General features: G+C 39.6%; 1 protein-coding gene across 5 annotated transcripts; it reads left to right on the top strand.

Annotated features, from left to right (window-relative positions):
- Positions 1–30: 30 nt before the first annotated feature.
- Positions 31–23002, top strand: LOC106583431 (interferon-induced protein 44). 5 transcript variants are annotated; one of them, XM_014167584.2, is made up of 8 exons: positions 31–234; positions 6972–7034; positions 7347–7380; positions 15996–16200; positions 20492–20641; positions 20833–21004; positions 21180–21280; positions 21584–23002. In XM_014167584.2, the coding sequence occupies exons 2-8, from the start codon at positions 6977–6979 to the stop codon at positions 21755–21757; spliced, it is 894 nt and encodes a 297-aa protein (XP_014023059.1). In that variant the 5' UTR covers positions 31–234; positions 6972–6976; the 3' UTR covers positions 21758–23002. The 5 variants fall into 5 exon arrangements, with proteins under 5 accessions (XP_014023059.1, XP_014023060.1, XP_014023058.1 ...); XM_014167585.2 differs by having other exon boundaries at positions 66–234; positions 6832–7034; XM_014167583.2 differs by having other exon boundaries at positions 124–234; positions 6977–7034.
- Positions 23003–24088: the final 1086 nt, after the last annotated feature.

The following is a 24088-nucleotide window of genomic DNA, read 5'->3' as shown; positions in this document are numbered from 1 at the left end:
ATGGTACCATTTACAGGAAATTGGTATAGAAATAAGAGAGCCAGATTGCTCTCTCTACTTGATAGATTTGTAGAATTATCTAGTTATTCTATATCTAACACTGGAAAGTGAAACTTACTGCATCAGTCAGTCAGTCAATTTCACTTTCTATTGTAGCCTATATAAATGCAGCTGCAATCATTGTTTCACATCTATATCAGCATCTCGGTCTCAGGAGGAACTAATACTAACAAGGTAAGTCTGTGGCATTACCAATTATTCTACTGATAAATATTGGTGGAGGACCTGCTTGATATACAGTACAGTATATTCTTCCCATTTGCAATGTAAAAGGAAAAATCTAATTGCTATATTGCAATGTTTGTAGAAGCTCGCTGTAATTTGTGCACAAGGGGAATGTGTTACATTGTCTTCTATTGTTCCTACAGTATATAGCCTTTACATTACAGGGCAGTTTCCTAGATACAGATTAAGCCTATACGATAAATACAAAATAAGACATTATACTTTAACACAAATTGAATTGTAACCCGTCAAATTGCATTCCACCCATCTTTGCTTTCACAAACACCTGACAAGCTAGTTTGGAGTGCATTTTTTGTAACTAAATATATTACAAATGTATTGGAAACAGGTTATTTCACATGCCGTGGAACATGTCAGACTTGCAAACGAAACGTGTTAATTTTGTGTGAAATGTCCGGCAGGGAATACTGGACTAATGCTTACTTTAAAACAAATATGTGTTAATAGGGAAGTAAATATATACTGAACAAAAATATAAATGCAACATGTAGCAATTTCAAAGATTTTGCTGAGTTACAGTTCAGGAAATCAGTCAATTGAAATAAATACATTAGGCCCTAATCTATGGATTTCACATGACTGGGCAGGGGCGCAACCATGGGTGGGCCTGTGAGGGCATAGGCCCACCCACTTGGGAGCCAAGCTGACCCACTGGGGAGCCAGGCCCAGCCAATGAAAATGAGTTTTTCCGCACAAAAACACTTTATTACAGATAGAAATACTACAATGCTCACTAATAGGGATGTAAACAAAAATAGAAATATGCTTTTTGTGCATATGGAACATTTCTGGGATCTTTTATTTCAGCTCGTGAAACATGGGACCAGCACTTTACATGTTGCGTTTATATTTTTGTTCAGCGTAATACAAAAAATGTATGTATTCAGTGGAATGCACTGTACTTCGGCATGGTCTGCCACTAGTGCTGAGCAATTAGTGCTTTTTGGTAACCATAATTTTATTCACATTACTTTACTTAAATAAAATATTTCAGTTGTTGTATATATTACATTTGTTTTATTTGATAACTTCATTATTTAATTCAAAGTCATCATCTCCAAAGAGCTGCGGTCAATGCTGTCGGACAAAATCACTATTTAAGTAGTTCTTCAAAGTAAATAAGGCATACTTTTATGACTGCTGATTACCAACTGTCAGTCACTTAGATCATGTATTTTCAGGTAGAGATAAATCACGAAGCATCTGCTCCCTATCCCTTTTGAGCATGCATTTTTCTGTCTCTTCTCACTCTCAGTGTCTGCCCCACACTAACCTAATGTAGCAGGCATAAAAGAAGCAAACTGACAGGACAAGTAGGTGCGCAATGGATTATGGTCAATGTAGTTAATTACCATGTTTTCGGCACTAAACTATGTAGAATATTGGCCTGTTGGAAACAACAACTCCCTAATATGCACAGTTCGGGCTTGATCTCATTTATTTCTAGAAAAATAAACAACTGCGTAAACAAGATGGCACCGACAGAGAGGGCTGCCTCGCTTCTAGTCATTAGAAAACTTTGCAGTATTTAGTTTTTTTATGATTTATTTCTTACATTGTTAGCCCAGAAAATATTATGTGTTATTACATACAGCCGAGAAGAACTATTGGATATCAGAGCGACGTCAACTTACCAGCACTACGACCAGGAATACGACTTTCCCAAAGCGGATCCTTTGTCCGCACCACCCAGGGCATTTGAACTGATCCCAGAGGCCGACCCAAAACAACGCCGCCGGAGAAGAGGAAGACGGAGCGGTCTTCTGGTCAGACTTTGGAGGTGCGCACACCACCCACCGCTTCCGAGTATATTACTCGCTAATGTCCAGTCTAGATAACAAGGTCGACGAAATTAGGGCAAGGGTTGCTTTCCAGAGAGACATCAGGGATTGTAACATATGCTATTTCATGGAAACACGACTCTCTCGGGATATGCTGTCGGAGTCAGTAAAGCCACCTGGATTCTCGGTGCGTCGTGCTGACAGAAATAAACATCCCTCCGGGAAGAAGAAGGGCGGGGGTGTATGTTTCATGATTAACGACCCATGGTGTAATTTTAACAACATACAGGAACTTAAGTCCTTTTGTTCACCTGACCTAGAATTCTTCACAATCAAATGCCGACCGTATTATCTCCCAAGAGAATTCTCTTACGTTATTGTTACAGCAGTGTATATCCCCCCTCAAGCTGATATCACAACGGCCCTCAAGGAACTACACTGGACTTTATGCAAATTGGAAACCATATATCCCGAGGCTGCATTTATTGTAGCTGGGGACTTTAACAAAGCTAATTTGAGAACAAGGCTACCTAAAGTCTATCACCATATCGCCTGTCACACTCACGCTGGTTAAACTCTGGACCACTGTTACTCTAACTTCCGCGATGCATACAAGGCCCTCCTTTTGGCAAATCTGACCACGACTCCATTTTGCTCCTCCCTTCCTATAGGCAGAAACTCAAACAGAATGAACCCATGCTAAGGACTATTCAACGCTGGTCTGACCAATCAGAATCCACGCTTCAAGATTGTTTTGATCACGCGGACTGGGATATGTTCCGGGTAGCCTCAGAGAATAATATTGATTTATACGCTGATTCGGTGAGTGAGTTTATAAGGAAGTGTATAGGAGATGTTGTACCCACTGTGACTATTAAAACCTACCCTAACCAGAAACCATGGATAGAAAACTGAAAGAGCGAACCACCACATTTAACCATAGAAAGGAAACTGGGAATATAGCCAAATACAAACAGTGTAATTATTCCCACCGCAATCAAACAATAAAAAATGTGGGGGAAGAGACTAAGTGGAGACGCAATTCAATGACTCAGACACGAGACGTATGTGGCATGGTCTACAGACAATCACGGACTACAAAAGGAAAACTGAATTCTTGATTCCAGACAAACTAAACACCTTCTTTGCCCGCTTTGAGGATAATACAGTGCCACCGACGCAGCCAGCTACCAAGGACTGTGGGCTCTCCTTCTCCGTGGCCGATGTGAGTAAGACATTTAAACGTGTTAACCCTCGCAAGGCTGCCGGCCCAGACGGCATCCCTAGCCGCGTCCTCAGAGCATGCGCAGACCAGCTTGCAGTTGTGTTTACGGACATATTCAATATTTCCCTATCCCAGTCTGTTGTCCCCACATGCTTCAAGATGGCCAGCATTGTTCCTGTACCCAAGAATACAAAGGTAACTGAACTAAATGACTATTGCCCCATAGCACTCACTTCTGTCATCATGAAGTGCTTTGAGAGACTAGTCAAGGATCATATCACCTCTCCTTACCGCTCACACTGGACCCACTTCAATTTACAGGTGCATCAAAGCTGGGATGGAGAGACTGAAAAACAGCTTCTATCTCAAGGCCATCAGACTGTTAACCTCTCTGGGCTAAGTGGGACGTTTGCGTCCCACCCTAGTCAACAGCCAGTGGAATCGTGTGGCGCGAAATACAAATACCTCAAAAATGCTATAACTTCAATTTCTCAAACATATGACTATTTTACACCATTTTAAAGACAAGACTCTCGTTAATCTAACCACATTGTCCAATTTCAAAAAGGCTTTACAGCGAAAGCAAAACATTAGATTATGTCAGGAGAGTACCCTGCCAAAAATAATCACACAGCCATTTTCAAAGCAAGCATATATGTCACAAAAACCAAAACCACAGCTAAATGCAGCACTAACCTTTGATGATCTTCATCAGATGACACTCCTAGGACATTATGTTATACAATACATGCATGTTTTGTTCAATCAAGTTCATATTTATATCAAAAACCAGCTTTTTACATTAGCATGTGATGTTCAGAACTAGCATACCCACCAAAAACCTCCGGTGAATTTATTAAATTACTCATGATAAACGTTGACAAAATACATAACAATTATTTTAAGAATTATAGATACAGAACTCCTTTATGCAATATTCTGAGTACATAGCTCGGCCATCACAGGCTAGCTAATTTGACACCCACCAAGTTTGGGGCTCACTAATAATGCTACTTTAATAATGTTTACATATCCTGCATTACTCATCTCAAATGTACAGTTGAAGTCGAAAGTTTACTTACACCTTAGCCAAATACATTTAAACTCAGTTTTTCACAATTTCTGACATTTAATCCTAGTAAAAATTCCCTGTCTTAGGTCAGTTAGGATCATCACTTTATTTTAAGAATGTGAAATGTCAGAATAATAGTAGAAATAATTATTTATTTCAGCTTTCATGATTTTTCCTCCCTCATGATGCCATCTATTTTGTGGAGTGCACCAGTCCCTCCTGCAGCAAAGCACCCCAACAACATGATGCTGCCACCCCCGTGCTTCACGGTTGGGATGGGGTTCTTCGGTTTGCAAGCCTCTCCTTTTTCCTCCAAACATAATGATGGTCATTATGGCCAAACAGTTCTATTTTTGTTTCATCAGACCTGAGGACATTTCTCAAAATCTTTGTCCCCATGTGCAGTTGCAAATCGTAATCTGACTTTTTTATGACGGTTTTGGACCAGTGGCTTCTTCCTTGCTGAGCGGCCTTTCAGGTTATGTCGATATATGTCGATGTAGATGCTTTTGTACCTGTTTCCTCCAGCATCTTCACAAGGTCCTTTGCTGTAGTTCTGGGATTGATTTGCACTGTTCGCACCAAAGCACGTTAATCTCTAAGAGACAGAACGTGTCTCCTTCCTGAGCGGTATGACGGCTGCGTGGTCCCATGGAATTTATACTTGCGTACTATTGTTTGTACAGATGAACGTGGTACCTTCAGGCATTTGGAAATTGCTCCAAAGGATGAACCAGACTTGTTGAGGCCTACGATTTTTTTCTGAGGTCTTGGCTGATGTCTTTTGATTTTCCCATGATGTCAAGCAAAGAGGCATTGAGTTTGAAGGTAGGCCTTGAAATACATCCACAGGTACACCTCCAATTGACTGAAATGACTTGAATTGTGATACAGTGAATTATAAGTAAAATAATCTGTCTGTAAACAATTGTTGGAAAAATTACTTGTGTCATGCACAAAATAGATGTCCTAACCGACTTGCCAAAACTATAGTTTGTTAACAAGAAATTTGTGGAGTGGTTGAAAAACGAGTTTTAATGACTCCGACTTCAACTGTATGTACCGTATTCTGTACTATCTATTGCATCTTAGCCTATGCCGCTCTGTCATTGCTCATCCACGTATTTATCTTTATATATTCGTATTCCTTTACTTAGATTTGTGTGTATTAGGTATGTGTTGTGAAATTGTTAGATATTACTGAATAGATATTGCTGCACTGTCGGAACTAGAAGCACAAGCATTTCGCTACATTCGCAATAACCATGTGTATGTGACCAATAACATTTGATTTGATTTGATTTTGAGCTCACAAATGTTTTTTTAGTTTATGGAATTCAAATATTTCAACCCGATGTCGGTTCTATGAAGATTGTAATTGTGTCAATATGTTGTGAATATTGTAAAAAATACTCACAGCCGTTTTTCATACTGAAAAGTGATGAACCACTTGGTGCGCACCAGCTTACCATGCAGTATGTTCCTCCGAAGTGTGAGTTGTAGAAATTACAATCTTGGGTTTGGGGATTTCCACCAGTCTTCGTGGTTTTTTTAAGCAGGGAGCATAAATTGTACAATTGTAAAGTAACAAAGTATCTTTGAAGTTGGAACCAATGTATAGTCCCGAGTGGTGCAGTGGGCTAAGGCACTGCTTCTCAGTGCAAGAGTTGTCACTATAGTACCTGGTTCAAATCCAGGCTGTATCACATCTGGCTGTGATTGGGAGTGCCGTAGGGCAGCGCACAATTGGCCCAGCCTCGCCCGGGTTTGGCCGGAGTAGGCTGTCATTGTAAATAATAATTTGTTCTTAACTGACTTGCCTAGATAAATAAACATTTAAATATCTGATAGGGTCCAATATCTGCTAGCTGGATGTTCATCTCAAAGTGCACCAGATTGATGCATTTAGCTATTGAAATTTATTTTGTTTTCTTCTGGGGGAGACCCCAGGACCAATCTACTAGGGTTCCCCCTCTGGCTTTGGGCAGAGCCCCCAATGTTCTCAAATCCTAGCAAAGCCCCTGGTGCCGGCCAGCATGGATGGAAAAAGAAAAGTCTGAGCCTTTCGGGCAAACACTGGGGTAAACCCTGTACTGAAATACGCCGTAGAAGCATTTTCAATGGAGCCATTGAGCTTTTTTTTATTCCAGGACCAGGCTTGATCTGTCTGTGAAACTGCCCCTAAATGTTATGTGTTTTGTGTGAAATAAATAGAGGTCAAATTGCTGACTTATAAAGAGTGCTTTGCGTTTCTTGGTCAGTAGTTTCTCGATGTCTGAAGCCCCCTTCTCTACCATCTCATAAGGAGCATTCTTCACTAGGCTGAAATGCCTTCTTTTCTCAATGTAGATCTGCAAAAAGAGTTTGAAATACAGGCATCATCATTTTGAGTGCAGTTATATGATAGTTCCATATGTTGTACTGATTGTATACTGATTGTATTACAGTATTTCACATCATCTGCAACAGTTTCCAATCCTTGAGTTGTCAGCAACAAGGAGGCACCCAGAACATACAGAACATATATCTGTTTGTATGTGGCTCTTTGCAGACTCAGATAGTATTTTTATATTCCCCCTCTGAAAAGCAAAGATGGGCGGAGGAGGGTCTACATCACCAGCACCACCACCACCACCACCACCAAAGAAGGGTAAGAGACATATGACATAACTGTAAAATACCCTTATAGTGAATATATCGACTGTGAGTGCAAATTCGGTTCAAGCACAGTTCATCAGTCACAATTCCTGTCACTTGTTCAGGAAATCAGCATACTCTGTTTTAGCGCATGCATTGACAACAGTCCCAAGGCAGTACATATCATTGATTGTAGTCTACTCTCAGTTGTTGTGTGTAATCAAAATCATCAGATTCTTTTGAAAATTATAGATGTGGGTATTGGAATCTGCAAAACAATAATTAAGTTCATTTAATCAAAATGTGTCCCATGTGTGTCACACAGAATTTGACCAACAATGGAGGAAAACATGTTGGAGGTAAGTACTATACTGTCTGACCAAATAGGGAGGATGAAGGAGTGGAGCTCCCTCACTTTTTTCCATTTGAGAATACACAGAGTTGGAAATATTATTTCTGGAAAATTAATTATAATAAATTCTAAATACTTTTTTTCTAATCACCATAAAAAAATCCATGAAAAACATTAGAATGACAAACCAAATAAATATGTATAGGAGACCGAGGTTCAAGGAGTAGATAAGAATTTGTTCTGAAAGGATTCCATATGTGTTATTTAATAGTTGTGATGTCTTCACTATTATTCTACAACGTAGAAAATATTAAAAATATAGCAAAATCCTGGAATGAGTCCAAACTTTTGACTGGAACTTGCTTAATTAATTTGATTAACATTATGGTGTTTCTATTCCATGAAAAACAAAAAACCCTCTGGGTTTCTGTTAGGATGGAACGGAAAATATGGCGCTGTACAACGTGACGGTCGGCAGTACAGTACTGGGCTATTTAGCTAAAGAATCCCTGTGTCGTGCAGATGTACGTGTGCCCTTTGGAGGCTTAATCACTTTCGCCAATCAGAACATTGTAAAAACATCTACATTTATCATGTGTCTGACTTGAAGTTCATAAAACTCAATGTAACCCCTCTTGTGCAGTGGAATCCAAAACAATGTGACCACTTGGTTACGGTGACACTGTTCCGCCGAGGACACCCAAACCAGAGTGGCCACTGCAAAAATCAAGGAGCCTGACCCTCTCTGGAAGTTGCTGTAGCCCTGCTTGGGATATTTAGCCTACATTGGCTATTAGTTGAGACGCAGGGCCTGTTCTATCTTGGTACTGTATGTCAGGGTGGGCAATTGGAAATGTGAACTGGGCCAAGTTGGAGGTAATAATGCATTTAGGTTGTAGTTTGAGATGCATGAACACACCACACCAAAAGCTTGATTTTATGACTGTTTTAAAACGAATTTCATGCTATTCTACATAGTAATGATTTATGTTCACTATGTGGTGAATTGATTTGATAGTATGTTTAATCTATGCAAATAAATTATATGAATTGATAGTTCACCTCTCTGTTTTCTTTTATTCTGTGATAGGGCATATTGTAGCCATGTGTTCAAGCTAATCAAATCAAACTTTATTTATGATAAGCTACACAATACAAAGAGATGCATACTCGCAATAAAGCTCTCCTCACAAACAGAGCAATGATAATAAGCTATATGTATTTGTAGGCTATTTACATTAGGCAGTAGCCTACAAATACAGTGTCTTCAGAAAGTAGTAATACCCCTTGACTTATTCCACATTTTGTTTTGGTACAGCATGAATTAAAAATGTATGAAATCTATTTTTTTCTTACCCATCTACTCACAATACCCCTTAATGGCAAAGTAAAAACATGTTATAAAATAATTGAATACATTTATTGAAAATGAAATACATAAATATTTAATTTACGTACAGTACCAGTCAAAGGTTTGGACACACATACTGATTCTAGGGTTTTTCTTTATTTTTACTATTATCTTTATTGTAAAATAATAGTGAAGACATCAAAAATATGAAATAACACATATGGAATCATGTAGTAAGCAAAAAAGGGTTAAACAAATCAAAATATATTTGAGATTCTTCAAAGTAGCCACAGTTATGACAATGTAGAAAATAGTAAAAATGAAGAAAAACCCTTGAAGGAGTAGGTGTGTCCAAACTTTTGACTGGTACTGTAAGTATTCACACCCCTGAGTCAATCATTTTTTGAAGCAGCTTTGGCAGCGATTACAGCTGTGAGTCTTTCTGGGTAAGTCTCTAAGAGCTTTCCACACCTGGATTGTGCAACATTCGCCCATTATTATTTTATAATTCTTTATTATTCAAGCTCGATCAAATTGGTTGTTGATCATTGCTAGTCACCCTTTTCAATTCTTGCCATAGTTTCAGAAGTAGATTTAAGTCAAAACTGTAACTCGGCCATTCACGAAAATTCACTGTCTTCTTGGAAAGCAACTCCAGTGTAGATTTGGCCTTGTGTTTTAGGTTTTTGTCTTGCTGACAGGTGAATTAATCTCCCAGTGTCTGGTGGAAAGCAGACTCAACCAGGTTTTCCTCAAGGATTTTGCCTGTGTTTAGCTCCATTCTGTTTCTTTTTCATCCTGAAAAACTCCCCAGTCCTTAACAATTATAAGCATACCCATAATATGATGCAGCCACCACTGTGCTTGAACATTTGGAGAGTAGTAATCAGTAATGTGTTGTATTGGATTTGCCCCAAACATAACACTTTGTAGTCAGTACAAAAATTGCTTTGCCAATTTTTTTGTAGTATTACTTTTGTGCCTTGTTGCATTAGTCGGTAATAGCATGCTCAATTTTATTGAGAACACTGAGCGAGAAACATCCGACATGTTCCCGACTCTCCAGCGAAGCGTTCCAGGGGCGGGTAAGCGGGGTTCTTGGGAAACCGGGGTGGCTGGGGGAGCTGCGCTGTTAACAGCCGGGTTACTGAGGGGTTGGGAGGTTACCGTTGTGGTAGTCTGCCTGACAGACAACCCGCGGAATTGCTCCAGCAATGTGTTCAACTCGCGGCCATGGCGTTCGGTCAAGGTCTGGAACCCCTCCATAAGACCATGAAGCAACTCCTTGTGCCTTCCAATGGTGGCTCCTTGGGAGGAGATGGAGTTGCAGGGCTGGTACAAGTCTGCTGGGTCCATCATGGCCAGTTCGTACTGACACGGCTCAGGAGAAGACCCAGATGCAGACAGTTCGAAGTAACAAATGTTTATTACAAAAACGGGGCAGGCAAACGACAGGTCAAGGGCAGGCAGAGGTCAGTAATCCATAGCAGAGCCCGAAAGGTACAGAACAGCAGGCAGGCTCAAGGTCAGGGCAGGCAGAGGGCAGTAATCCAGGACAGTGTCACAAGGTACAGAACGGCAGGCAGGCTCAGGGTCAGGGCAGGCAGAATGGTCAAAACCGGGAAAACTAGAAAACAGGGACTAGAGCAAAACAGGAGTACGGGAAAACGCTGGTTAACTTGACGAAACAAGACGAACTGGCAACAGACAAACAGAGAACCTAGGTATAAATACACTGGGGATAATAGGGAAGATGGGCGACACCTGGAGCGGGGTGGAGACAAGCACAAAGACAGGTGAAACAGATCAGGGTGTGACATTTAAGATGAATTACCATAATCTAAATGCGATTTCTGGGCACCGCGGGTGGACACACTAATCAGATTACACACACAATGCATATGGGTTTGGGAGAAATGTACGGGTAAATTTAAATGCTGCTGGTCAAATGTCCATACCACAATTGCATAATGGAAACCCTTCACTGGCCTCATGGTAAAATCCCTGAGTGGTTTCCTTCTTCTTAGGCAACTGAGTTAAGAAGAACGCCTGTATCTTTGTACTGACTGGGTGTATTGATACACTATCCAAAGTGTAATTAATAACTTCACCATGTTCAAAGAGATATTCAATGTCAGCTTTTTATTTTAATAAATACAAATACCAATAGGGGCCTTTTTTTATGAGGCATTAGAAAACCTCCCTGGTCTTTGTGGTTGAATTTGTGTTTGAAATTCAATGCTCGACTGAGGGACATCACAGATAATTGTATGTGCGGGGTACAGAGATGATGTAGTCATTCAAAAATCATGTTATAAAACACTATTATTGAATACAGAGTGAGTCCATGGAACTTACTATGTGACTTATTAAGCAAATGTTTACTCCTGAACTTATTTAGTCTTGCCATAACAAAGTGGTTGAATACTTATTGACTCAAGACATTTTACAATTAATTTGTAAAAATAAAACATACTTCCACTTTGACATTATGGGGTATTGTGTGAAGGCCAGTAACAAAAAAACTCAATTTTATCTATTTTAAATGCAGGCTGTAACACAACAAAATGTGGAAAAAGTGAAGGGGTGTGAATACTTTCTGAAGGCACTGTAGTTATACCACGTAGTCGTAGGCCTACTGCAAATGATTGTTGTTTGTTCTTGAACTGACCGAATGACAGAACTATCCTTCAGCTATCCCTTAGCACCACAAGTTGGTTCAACTTCTTTACCATCATTGAGTGATCCTGGCGCTATCCTTTCTGCACCAAAGGGCATTCCTATGGCTTAAAATAACATCTTATCAAGATCTGTTACCTATGCCTAGTAGTTATACTCATCACTTATTATCATTATTAGTAGTAGTATTATTATTACAAATAGAAGATTATCACTTCTCACAATGGTGCTCGTTTGGTAAAGTTTGATCAAAGCTGAATCAATGTCTCAGAAGATCACATAATGATTTATAAGCATTTTACGTAACAAAATAATATAATACCATAGCATAGAAGGCCTGTAATGTTACTGTTACACCAAAAACATCTCATATCTAATGACATTTTAGGATGGTTAGCTGAAGCTGAATAGTCTGCTCTAATTCTCTCACAAAACAGTAATTCAAGAAGCTCTAAATGCATATTCCCATGAAACGGATTGAGATCAATCAAATGATTGGCATGGAAATGCAGTTGGACATTTCAAAAGTGAAAAATTATCATTCACAATTGACAGTGATGATGGCCTTTTTTTAAATTAGGTAGCCTATTCCTAACTTGGTGTTTCAGGGTATTACAAAAATATAACATTTTCTTAAGACAATGTGTGTGGGCATAGGCAGACGTTGTAATTGGAGGATGCATTTTAAGGTAAAGGGAAAGGGAGGTACCTAGTCAGCTGTACAACTGAATGCATTCAACTGAAATGTGTCTTCCGCATTCATGCATATTCTATAAGCTATTCAATTGACTACATCTGTCGGTACCATAAGGGTCAGTACAAACTTTGATTGAGGAAATTATGACATCATTTAAAAAATAAATAAACTCACTCACCTAAAATAAATAGCACTACATCACTGACAGTCAATCACATAATCTCGAGCTGCTTGAATGCAGCCTGCCTGTGCACAGACCACTCTCTCCCAAAAAAAGTACTTTAAAGTTTGTTAAATTACTTACCAAGACAGTTAGTAGAAAGAAAGTACACTACCCTACCATTAAAAAACAGCATAAAAATCAACACAGCAGCACATCAATCAGGAACATTTATTGTTGTCAGGGAAATGATACAGAACATTCAGTAACACTTTACTTGACACCCAGTGTTTTAACACGTTATGACACGGTCATAACCATGTCATATGTCATAACAGCTGACACAATTAAGTCATAACTCCAGAAACGCTGGTATTTGGAGGATACATTGGCACAGGTGTTGTTAGGCCCGAGACGAAGTGCCAATATATCCTCCAAAAACCAGCTTCGAGGGCATTCGAGGGCATTATCACTTTTATACAACATATTCAAATAATGATTGACATATTTTCATTAAAAACATTATTTTGATGAATTTATTCATACTATTTCATCCTTCCACAAGATATAGTCCCAACACAAATCTAGGGTTGCTACCCAAGCTGGCTGGTTGTTTGTTCTATCGGTTCGGTTGCTTGAGACTCGACTCAGTTGTTCAGTCTTTTTGTTCTGTATCTATGGATATGACCCAGTCATTCGTTCTAAATGTTCCATTGTCATCCTGGCTGGCAATGTTCTTATCCGTTGCTTGCTAGCTAGCCAACTACGGCTAACTTACAGTCAAAAAGCGCAGCCAGAAAAACAGCAAAGTAGCCGCATTTGCCTTTGTTTAAGCTGTTTTCTAGTGACATTTATTTGAATACATCCATAACAATGAGCTAATGAAGCGCGATTTCGCCTGGCATAGAAAATGTGCTCACTCTTCAGGACACTGTTGTTCAGAGGAGCTAGCCAACAACACAGCTAACACAATTATGCTGATTCATGATTTTGACTGGCTGAGAAAAGCTGCATGCCTGTCTGTCTCATACCGACATGTTCATTACTATGGGACATCTGAAATGTTTATATTAAAACAATGTTGCAAATGTTGGAGAGACAGACAGCAAGGTTAATTCAAATCTCCTCTGTATAAACTAAATGTTAGTCTAAACGTCTAGATGCTTTTAATAGTGGAGATCAAGTGCAGTCAGATGGAACAGAGTAAATAGGCATTTTAACGTCATAGATTTAGCCGGTGGTAACTTGAGGAATAGACACCGACTGGAATGCAGTTTTAACCAATCAGCATTCAGGATTAGACCCACTCGTTGTATAACTTGTCATAACCTGTCATAATATGGTCATAACACTGTCATGACCCATATATTTACACCTGTTGTGACATATATTCTGTTATTTTATTAAGGCTGGGTATAACACCTAAATAAGATTGTCAAAGCCCATATTTGTTCAAATGAGATGTTTTCCCTACCAAGAAGTTTACTTGCGTTTGAAAATGTGTTTCTTAAATAATTTGTTGTTCTTGTAATGAATTCTTTACAGCCATGTTTTCATCATATTTTAAATCACTTGTAGAAAACTGTCGTGAAGCATTATGACCATCCTGTGTCACTTTACTTGGACTATGAAAATACACTTTGACACTGTAAAGAAGCATTATGACCATCATAATCACATAAGCCAGATAGGCCTATCAAGTACTGTACATGCCCTTATGTCAATCATCAGTCAAAAATAGGGTGTCTTGTCCTGCTCCTGAAATGTGCTCCTACATTCATCCCAGTCATCAGCAACAGAGCATTGGGGTAGGTGCTTGTCTGATATCAATGTGTGCGCAATTACAATGATAATTTAATATCGTCAATAATTTTTTGGGGTGAAGTTATATAACATAAACATACTGTTGACACAGGCTATGGTGTAATGGAATGTTTTGACTTGTGTGGTAGGTTTTGTGGGTTTTGACACTCTTATGTAGGTGTCATAACCAGCCATAAAATAACTACCGTGGTAGGTTTTGTGGGTTTTTACACTCTTATGTAGGTGTCATAACCAGCCATAAAACAACACAATATATGTCACAACAGGTCTAAATATATGGGTCATGACAGAGTTATGACCATATTATAACAGGTTATGGCACATTATGTCAGATGTTATGACATATTATGACATGGTTATGACCATGCCATAATATATTATTACGTTGGGTGTCAAGTAAAGTGTTAATGGACATTCTATGCCATCGCAGAATTCTATCTGAAAAGGTACAGATGCTTCTGATGCGGACTTTGTTTAATTGTCAGAAAAATTATAAATTGTCGCTATCGACATGTTACTGTTCTATGTCTGTAAAGGGTCGCAGTAGATATAACTTCATTGCCCGGCCCTAGTGGTCATACATACACAGCGGGACCATTATTCTGTATGTGAGTTGGCATGGAATTTTATGATATTTTCTTATCGTTTTAACGGAAAACCAATAACAAAAACGGTAAGCAAAATTGTTAATTTGTCACAGGACAGACAATTCAAAACAAACTTCCTTTTGATAAATGTTTTGACTATCTGTTTTACCATGTATGAATATGTTATTCAACGTGTTTCTATGGTCTAATAGCAGTATGGCCAAATTCAATGATTCATCAAATACTTTTTTAAATATATTTCTTGGATACTTACAGGGATCCTAAAATAAAAATTCTAATAGCTAAATTATTATTGTTATGACCATCTTAAAACAATTCCATATGTTAGCTTAGTAGAAAACTAGCCGCGGGCCCTTAGACCTTAGGGGGTGTGTTAATAGACCAGCAAGAAAGAGAGTTCCAAACCTCTCTGCCAATAATTTTCAGTTTTCCCCTCCCCACTCAGACCATTTCCAGACAATCCAAGAAAAATGATTGCTTGAGAAATTGCTCTTTACTAAGAAGGTATTTTTGTTTCTTTTTGACCACTTTAATTGAAAACAAACACAGTAAGGTACTTAATTGTTAGCCAGAAAGGATTGGATATTGAGATAAAAATGGCTGCATTGGACCTTTAAATCCTGTTATATTGATGCAATCAATATTGTACATAATTAATAATACTTAGAGATAATTCACCGAAATTACAAAATGACATATTGGTTTCCTTACCCTGTTATTGTTAGTCATGTCCAAATAATCTACAAGTAACTTAATTGAGCTACATAATACATTTTACATACTTGAGGACGATTTGGACATGAAATTATAATATCGGTACCATTGACTTGCATTGGATTTGTGCCACAAATGCTAAAAAGATAGCATTTGAAAACAAAAGTGGCCAGGTAAACAAAACCAAGGCATGGATTTCTGTTCGACCTTGTCAATAGACTGCTTACAGGCTAAGACAAGCAATATGTCTTAAAATGCGCATCAGGCATGAGCCAATTAAAATAAATGATGTAATTGCACGTGATCAAACGTTGTATTGAAAGCATAAGTAGCATCTTGTTGGAGCTTCTAGTATAAAGTATTGTTGGAGTATTCACAACTGGAGACCTTGATTAGTTGATTATTGGAGTCAGGTGTGTGCCAGCTAGGGCTGGACCAAAAGTGTGTCACCAAAAGTGTGTCACCAATGAGGTCCCCGAGGACTGGAGTTGCCCATCCCTGTTGTAGCATATGATATATGTTATAACCCATACAGTATGTCTTCCATAAGATGTGTTACAGAAGTAACACTCTTTATTTTATCTGACAGTAAAAAACAGAGAGATGCCATGGTGGACGCACTGAGGAAGTTTGAACTGAGTGATCCTGATGTGGGTCAGCTGAGATGCCTGCTACATGGACCAGTCGGTGCAGGGAAGTCCAGCTTCATCAACTCAGTCAACAACGTTTTCCAAGGACGATCAACACATAATGCCCTGGTAGCTGCAGCCTCTGGCACAAGTTTCACCATGAAAGTAAGTTGGTTTGCCTAATAAATTTAACTACACCATTCAGGGATGGGATATGGCTTCCTAATATACCTTGGTACACTAAAACATTTCATGAGCCACAGACAGGCAGAACAGAGACATGAAGAGAGACTTATAGAAACAAAGAGTGTTCATCTGCACTCTTTTAGAGGCCCAGTCTAAATTCCGTTTTTCCTGTGTTTTGTATCATATTGTACAACAGCTGATAAAAATAACACTGTAAAAGTGTGAAAAAATGTGATTAATGTTATTTCCTGATAGTTGCTGGTTGAAAATATAATTTACACAGCACCTTCTAATCAGCAGGTTTAACATGGCAGAGTTTTGGCTTAATAGACCAATAACAACGAGTGTTCCAAACCTCTCTGCCAATAACAGCTAGTTTTCAGGTTACATATCTCTCCTATTAGGCCCTCCAATCAGGCCCCTCACTCACACCAGCTCCCAAACAGTCCTAGCAAAATTCTGTCTTGTTAAATAGTTTTTTTTCTAAAAAATGTATTTTAGTTTCATAATGGAAAACTATTACAGTAAGGTACTTAATTGTTACCCAGAAATTATTTGATATGGAGCTAAAAACGGCTACATTGGGTCTTTAATACAAAACATAGTCAGTCACAGATGTGTAGGTTTCAAAAAGTAGGATAATGGAAAGGATAGAAACTGCACACTGTTGGAAACATGGGAAAAAATCCAAAATGTAAGTTCAGAAGCAAACATTTACACTGAGTGTACAAAACATCCCCCCGCATGAGGCGCCATCATATCAAGATTGCAACGCGTTAAACCAACTTACTGATCTTGAAATGCACCATTAATATTTCACATAGGGATTAATTGTTTTATATACACTGAGTGTACAAAACATTATGAACACCTGCTCTTTCCATGACAGACTGAACCAGGTGAAAGCTATGATCCCTTATTGATGTCACTTGTTAAATCCACTTCAATCCGTGTAGATAAAGGGGAGGAGACAGGTTAAATAAGGATTTTTAAGCCTTGAGACATAGATTGTGTATGTGTGCCATTCAGAGGGTGAATGGGCAAGACAAAAGATGTACTGTAAGTGACTTTGAACGGGGTATGGTAGTAGGGTCCAGACGTACCGGTTTGTATCAAGAACTGCAATGCTGCTGCTTTTTTCACGCTCAACAGTTTCCTGTGTGTTTCAAGAATGGTCCACCACCCAAAGGACATCTAGCCAACTTGACACAACTGTGGGAAGCATCCCTATGGAATACTTTTGACACCTTGTAGATTTCATGCACCAACGAATTGAGACTTTTCTGAGGAAAAAAGGGGGGAATTGGAGGGGGGTGATGCTGATTGGCTGACAGCTGTGGTATATCAGACCGTATACCTCGGGTATGACAACATTTATTTTTACTGCTCTAATTGCATTGGTAACCAGTTTATAATAGCAATAAAGCACCTCGGGGCTTGTGATATATGGCCAAATCAAATCCAATTTTATTGGTCACATACACGTGTTTAGCAGATGTTTTCGCAGGTATAGCGAAATGCTTGTGCTTCTAGTTCCAACAGTGCAGCAAAATCTAACAAGTAATATCTAACAATTTCATAACATATACCCAATACACACAAATCTAAGTAAGGAATGGAATTAAGAATATGTAAATATGTGGATGAAAAATGTCAGAGCGGCATAGACTAAAATAGAATAGTATAGAATACAATATATACATATGAGATGAGTAATGCAAGATATGTAAACATAATTAAAGTGACATTATTAAAGTGACTAGTGTTACATTTATTAAAGCCTCTCTGTGCTAGTGATGGCTATTTAACAATCTGATGGCCTTGAGATAGAAGCTGTTTTTCAGTCTCTCGGTCCCAGCTTTGATGCACCTGTACTGACCTCGCCTTCTGGATGATAGCGGGGTGAACAGGCAGTGGCTCGGGTGGTTGTTGTCCTTGATGATCTTTTTGGCCTTCCTGTGACATCGGGTGCTGTAAGTGTCCTGGAGGGCAGGTAGTTTGCCCCCGGAGATGCATTGTGCGGACCGCACCACCCTCTGGAGAGCCCTGTGGGTGGTGCAGTTGCCGTACCAGGCGGTGATACAGCCCAACAGGATGTTCTCAATTGTGTATCTGTAAAAGAGGCGCTGTTGCACCTTCTTCACCACAATGTCTGTGTGGGTGGACCATTTCAGTTTGTCAATGATGTGTACGCTGAGGAACTTGAAACTTTCCACCTTCTCCACTGCTGTCCGTCGACATGGATAGGGGGGTGCCCCTATGCTGTTTCTTGAAGTCCACGATCATCTCCTTTGTTTTGTTGACGTTGACGTTGAGTGAGAGGTTATTTTCCTGGCACCACACTCCCAGAGCTCTCCGCTCCTCCCTGTAGGTTGTCTTTGTCGTTGTTGGTAATCAACCCTACTACTGTTGTGTCATCTGCAAACTTGATGATTGAGTTGGAGGCGTGCATGGCCACGCAGTCATGGGTGAACAGGGAGTACAGGAGGGGGCTGAGTATACACCCTTGTTGGGCCCCAGTGTTGAGGATCAGCAAAGTGGAGGTGTTGTTTCCAACCTTCGCCACCTGGGGGTGTCCCGTCAGGAAGTTCAGGACCCAATTGCACAGGGCGTGGTTCAGACCCAGGGCCTCGAGCTTAATGATGAGCTTGGAGGGTAATATGGTGTTGAATGCTGAGCAATAGTCAATGAACAGCATTCTTACATAGGTATTCCTCTTGTCCAGATGGGATAGGGCAGTGTGCAGTGTGATGGCGATTGAATCATCTGTGGACCTATTGGGGCGCTAAGCAAATTGAAGTGGGTCGGTCTAGGGTGACAGGTAAGATGGAGGTGATTTGATCCTTGATTAGTCTCTCAAAGCACTTCATGATGACCGAGGTGAGTGCTACGGGGCGATAGTAATTTAGTTCAGTTACCTTTGCATTCTTGGGTACAGGAAAATTGGTAGCCATCTTGAAGCATGTGGGGACAGCAGACTGGGATAGGTAGAGAATGAATATGTCTGTAAACACACCAGCCAGCTGGTCTGCAAATGCTCTGAGGACGCAGCTAAGGATGCCGTCTGGGCCGGCAGCCTTGCGAGGGTTAACATGTTTAAATGTCTTACTCATGTCGGCCACGGAGAAGGAGAGACCACCATCCTTGATAGCGGGCCGCATCGGTGGCACTGTGTTATTCTGAAAGTGGGCAAAAAACGTGTTAAGCTTGTCCGGAAGCAAGACGTCGGTGTCTGCGATGTGACTGGTTTTCCTTTTGTAGTCCGAGATTGTCTGTAGACCCTGCCACATACGTCTTGTGTCTGAGCCGTTGAATTGCGACTCCACTTTGTCTCTATACTGATGTTTTGCCTGTTTGATTGCCTTGCGGAGGGAATGACTACTCTGTTTGTATTCTTTCATATTCCCAGTCACCTTGCCATGTTTAAATGCAATGGTTCACGCTTTCAGTTTTGTGCGAATGCCGCCATCTATCCACGGTTTCTGGTTAGGGTAGGGTTTAATAGTCACAGTGGGTACAACATCTCCTATACACTTCCTGATAAACTCAGTTACCATTTCAGTGAATTCGTCAATATTATTATTGGAAGCTACCCGGAACATATCGCAATCCGCGAGATCAAAACAATCTTCAAGCATGGATTCCGATTGGTCAGACCAGCGTTGAATAGTCCTTAGCACGGGTACTTCCTGTTTGAGTTTCTGCCTAAAGGAAGGGAGAAGCTAAATGGAGTCGTGGTCAGATTTGCCGAAAGGAGGACAGGGAGGGCCTTGTAGGCATCCCAGAAGTTAGAGTAACAGTGTTCTAGTGTTTTAGCAGCGAGCTACAGTCAATATGCTGATAGAATTTAGGCAGCCTTTTCCTCAAATATGCTTTGTTAAAATCCCCAGCTACAATAAATGCAGCCTCAGGATATATGGTTTCCAGTTTGCATAAAGTCCAGTGAAGTTCCTGCCACGCGTTGCGTCATGCCAAAGAACAGCCCTTAACCATGATATATTGGCCATATACCACACCCCCTTGGGCCTTATTTCTTAATTCTACTGTTAAGTTACATACTTTCAGTTGAGTAAACCGAAACGTTAGTCTTGCACATTTCCTTTGTGCACATTTTTGCACTTTGCACATTTTGGGGTATTGTGTCCCAAATAAATCCTATATTTCTGCAGTCGGGGATGTTTTATTATGTTTCCGAGTTTGTGGGTATCTATAATTTCCTTCGAAAATAAGAATTTAAGCTATGTTATTAAAATAAAACATATATTTTTAGTATAAGACACACTACTTTCAAGGCCGTAAAGGAGAAAACCGTCTTCCCTTTGCATTCAATGATGTCATGGGTCTGGAGACACAGAAAAATGGAGTGCACCCTGATGACATCATCAATGCTCTGAAGGGCCATCTACCTGAAGGCTATGAGGTAATTCAGAAGTCATGAACACGCACCAGCACGCACGTACACACACACACACACACACACACACACACACACACACACACACACACACACACACACACACACACACACACACACATACTAGCCAAAGATTTAAATAAATTAGATGTAAACAAAGTAGTATCATCTGACAAGTCTTATCTTTTCTTGGCCAGTTCAATCCTTTACACCCGCTATCGGACCAAAAAGAAGAATACATTCAGAATCCCAGTTTAAGTGACAAAACTCACTGTCTGGTCAGTATTGTGACAGCAGACACAATCTCTCGCATGAATAAGGATGTCATAGTCAAGATGAAACACATCAGGGCAGAAGCCAGTAAACTGCGTAAGTAAGCTCATGAAACCCTTTTGTTTTTTAGCATTTCTAATCTTATCTTAATTAATTGTAACTGTAACTGTGGTTGGGTATTCAGCTGTAGTAGTTCTTGACTTTTAAATATTACATGACAGTATTACTTAAGTTAGTCCTTCTATTAATTAATTATACATTTCTACGGCAGAAATCCCTCAAGTTGTTGTCATGACCATGCCAGACAAGGCTTGTGAGCTGGTGAACAAGGATGTGAAGAGAATCTACTTCAGCAAGGCAATCAAAGATAAGGTAAATCACCGCAGAGCTGATGAAATTTCACAATGGCCACATTCCAGGCTGACTACATTGCCAAATCTCACAACGCCTGGATAAGATTTTACATATCAGCTGACCACATCATATGATAAAGCTGTACTTTTGATGCCCAAAGGTACAGTTGATGACATGGCACGCAATTGGTTGATGTAATGCAACATCTGCAATATAGTCAACCTGGAAAGCGACCGTTAAATCTTGGTTGTGTTGACCTGATCCAAAGATCATCCCTCACGCTAAATTTATCCAGCCCTTTTTGTCTTCATCGTTTCTCAGATGCAGATTTGCAGTAATGAGCTGGGCGTTCCAATGAACTGCATCCTGCCTGTGAAGAACTACCATGAGGAGGGGATGCTGGATAACGACATGGACATCCTGATACTGAACGCATTCACTCAGATTATGAACTTTGCCAATGACTACATCGGGGACCTCCAACAACATGCATGAGTGTAACACACTAGGAGATTAGAGAGCCATGCAGTACATAGCCTAGATTGGATTTCAGAGTAATTCAAGGTCAATGTAGTCTTTTTCCCCCATAGGAAATAGGACATTTGTTTTCAAGGCAGGATAAAGTAACATTGGAGGGAAAGTTTTCCTTTACATTTTTTCATATTGTGGTTGTATCGTTTCACTTAATGTAAAAGCCTAAATATACTGTTTAAAGGCACAATATGCACCTGTGTGACAAAAACCTTGAAAGAATGTGCATACACTGGATATGCATTACACTACTTTAAACTATACATGTAACACCCAACAGTGTACACTTGCATTAGATAAGCTAATATCCTTGCTATAATGCAAAAACATGATGCAGATAACTCACATTGATTTTATATCAATCATTGTACTTTTCAATATTTGATGTGATGTTATAGTTGTGTTTTTTATGCTTTTCCCTGGTAAAAATAGGATTTCAATACAAATTCAATTTAGAATCCAATAGAAAATCCTAAAAGATTTTGGAACCTATCCTATAGGATTTCAATAGGACTGGTTCCAAAATCTGATAGGATTTTTCTATTGGATTCTTGTATTGGATTCCTATAGGATCCTATAAGATAAAATCCTATAGGATAGAATCAAATCAAATAGTATTTGTCACATGCTTCGTAAACAACAGATGTAGACTAACAGTGAAATGCTTACTTACGGGCGCTTCCCAACAATGCAGAGACAAAGAAAAGAGAAATAATAGAAAAATAACACGAGAAATAAATACACAATGAGCAACGACAACTTGGCTACATACACGGGGTACCAGTACCAAGTCAATGTGCAGGGGTACGAGGTAATTGAGGAAGATATGTACATATAGGTAGGGATAAAGTGACTAGGCAACAGGATAGATAATAAACAGTAACAGCAGCGTATGTGATGAGTCAAAAGTGTTGGTGAAAAAAGGGTCAATGCAGATAGTCCGGGTAGCATTCACTTTTTAACTAAGTATTTAGCTGTCTTATGGCTTGGGGGTAGAAGCTGTTCAGGGTCCTGTTGGTTCCAGACTTGGCGCATCGGTAAAAAAAAAGAAAAAGAAATCTGATATTTTTATTTTTATTTGCCTGTTTTGCATGTTATTTGGGCATTGTGTGTCAAATATCAGTTTGCAAAGAATGTAAAATATATATATATATATATATATATATATATATATATATATTGAGTTAATAAAGCTGCATACAAACATTCTCTTTTTTGCTTCCTTGACTAAGGCAGGACCAAAATGCAGGTGTTTCAGCCTAACTCAGTGCTTTCTGTGGTTAGCAGAAAATACGGAGTGTAGGGGTTGGTAATATTCTCTAGTTGTGTCGTGATTGGCTCAGAGTTCTGTCACTCATGGGAACACTACGTTGCCACAAAATCTACGGGGAGGGCTTGAAAATTGAAGCCCCTTGGGTGCTTCCTTATGATGGGGGGCTGCTGAGTGGCGCAGTGGTCTAAGACACTGCATCTCAGTGCAAGAGGTGTCACTGCAGTACCTGGATCAAATCCAGGCTGCATCACAGGCTGTCATTGTAAATAAGAATTTGTTCTTAACTGACTTACCTGGTTAAATAAAATGTTAACATGATCAGTCTAATCAAAGGTATGGTAGATATAATGTGATTTCACATCATTTTATCTGTGGCCAATGACCTTCTTGGATGGGCACTTCTAATGTAACTTTATGGAATTTTTATTTCATTGTTATTTATTTAACCTTTATTTAACTATGCAAGTCAGTTAAAACTTCTTCAGGATCGGTGGGTCCCCTGCGGGACATTGAGCTAAAGTAGGCTAATGCGATTAGCATGAGGTTGTAAGTAACATGAAAATTTCCCAGGGCATAGTGTAAGGGCTGTCTGAAGAGAGAGTGGACCAAAACGCAGCGGAGTTAGTGTTCGTCATATTTAATAGAGAAAGAACACTATACAAAAACAAGAAAAGAGAAAACCGACAGCCAACAGTCCTGTCAGGTGCAAACACTAACAGAAACAATTACCCACAAAACCCAAAGGAAAAACATGCTCCTTATGTGTGACTCCCAATCAGCAACAACGAGCTTCAGCTGTGCCTGATTGGGAGCCACACACGGCCCAAAACAAAGAAATACAAAAACATAGAAAAAGGAACATAGAACGCCCACCCAATGTAACACCCTGGCCTAACCAAAATAAAGAACAAAAAACCCCTCTCTATGGCCAGGGCGTTACACATAGACATATCTGATATTGGCAGAAAGCTTAAATTCTTGTTCTTCTAACTGCACTGTCCAATTTACAGTAGCCAGTACAG

The sequence above is a fragment of the Salmo salar genome, chromosome ssa22 (genome assembly GCF_905237065.1).
Source record: "Salmo salar chromosome ssa22, Ssal_v3.1, whole genome shotgun sequence".
In the NCBI taxonomy this organism is placed as follows: Eukaryota; Metazoa; Chordata; class Actinopteri; order Salmoniformes; family Salmonidae; genus Salmo; species Salmo salar.
Note: the sequence above shows the minus strand (reverse complement) of the source record. Positions and strands in the feature narration are given on the sequence as shown.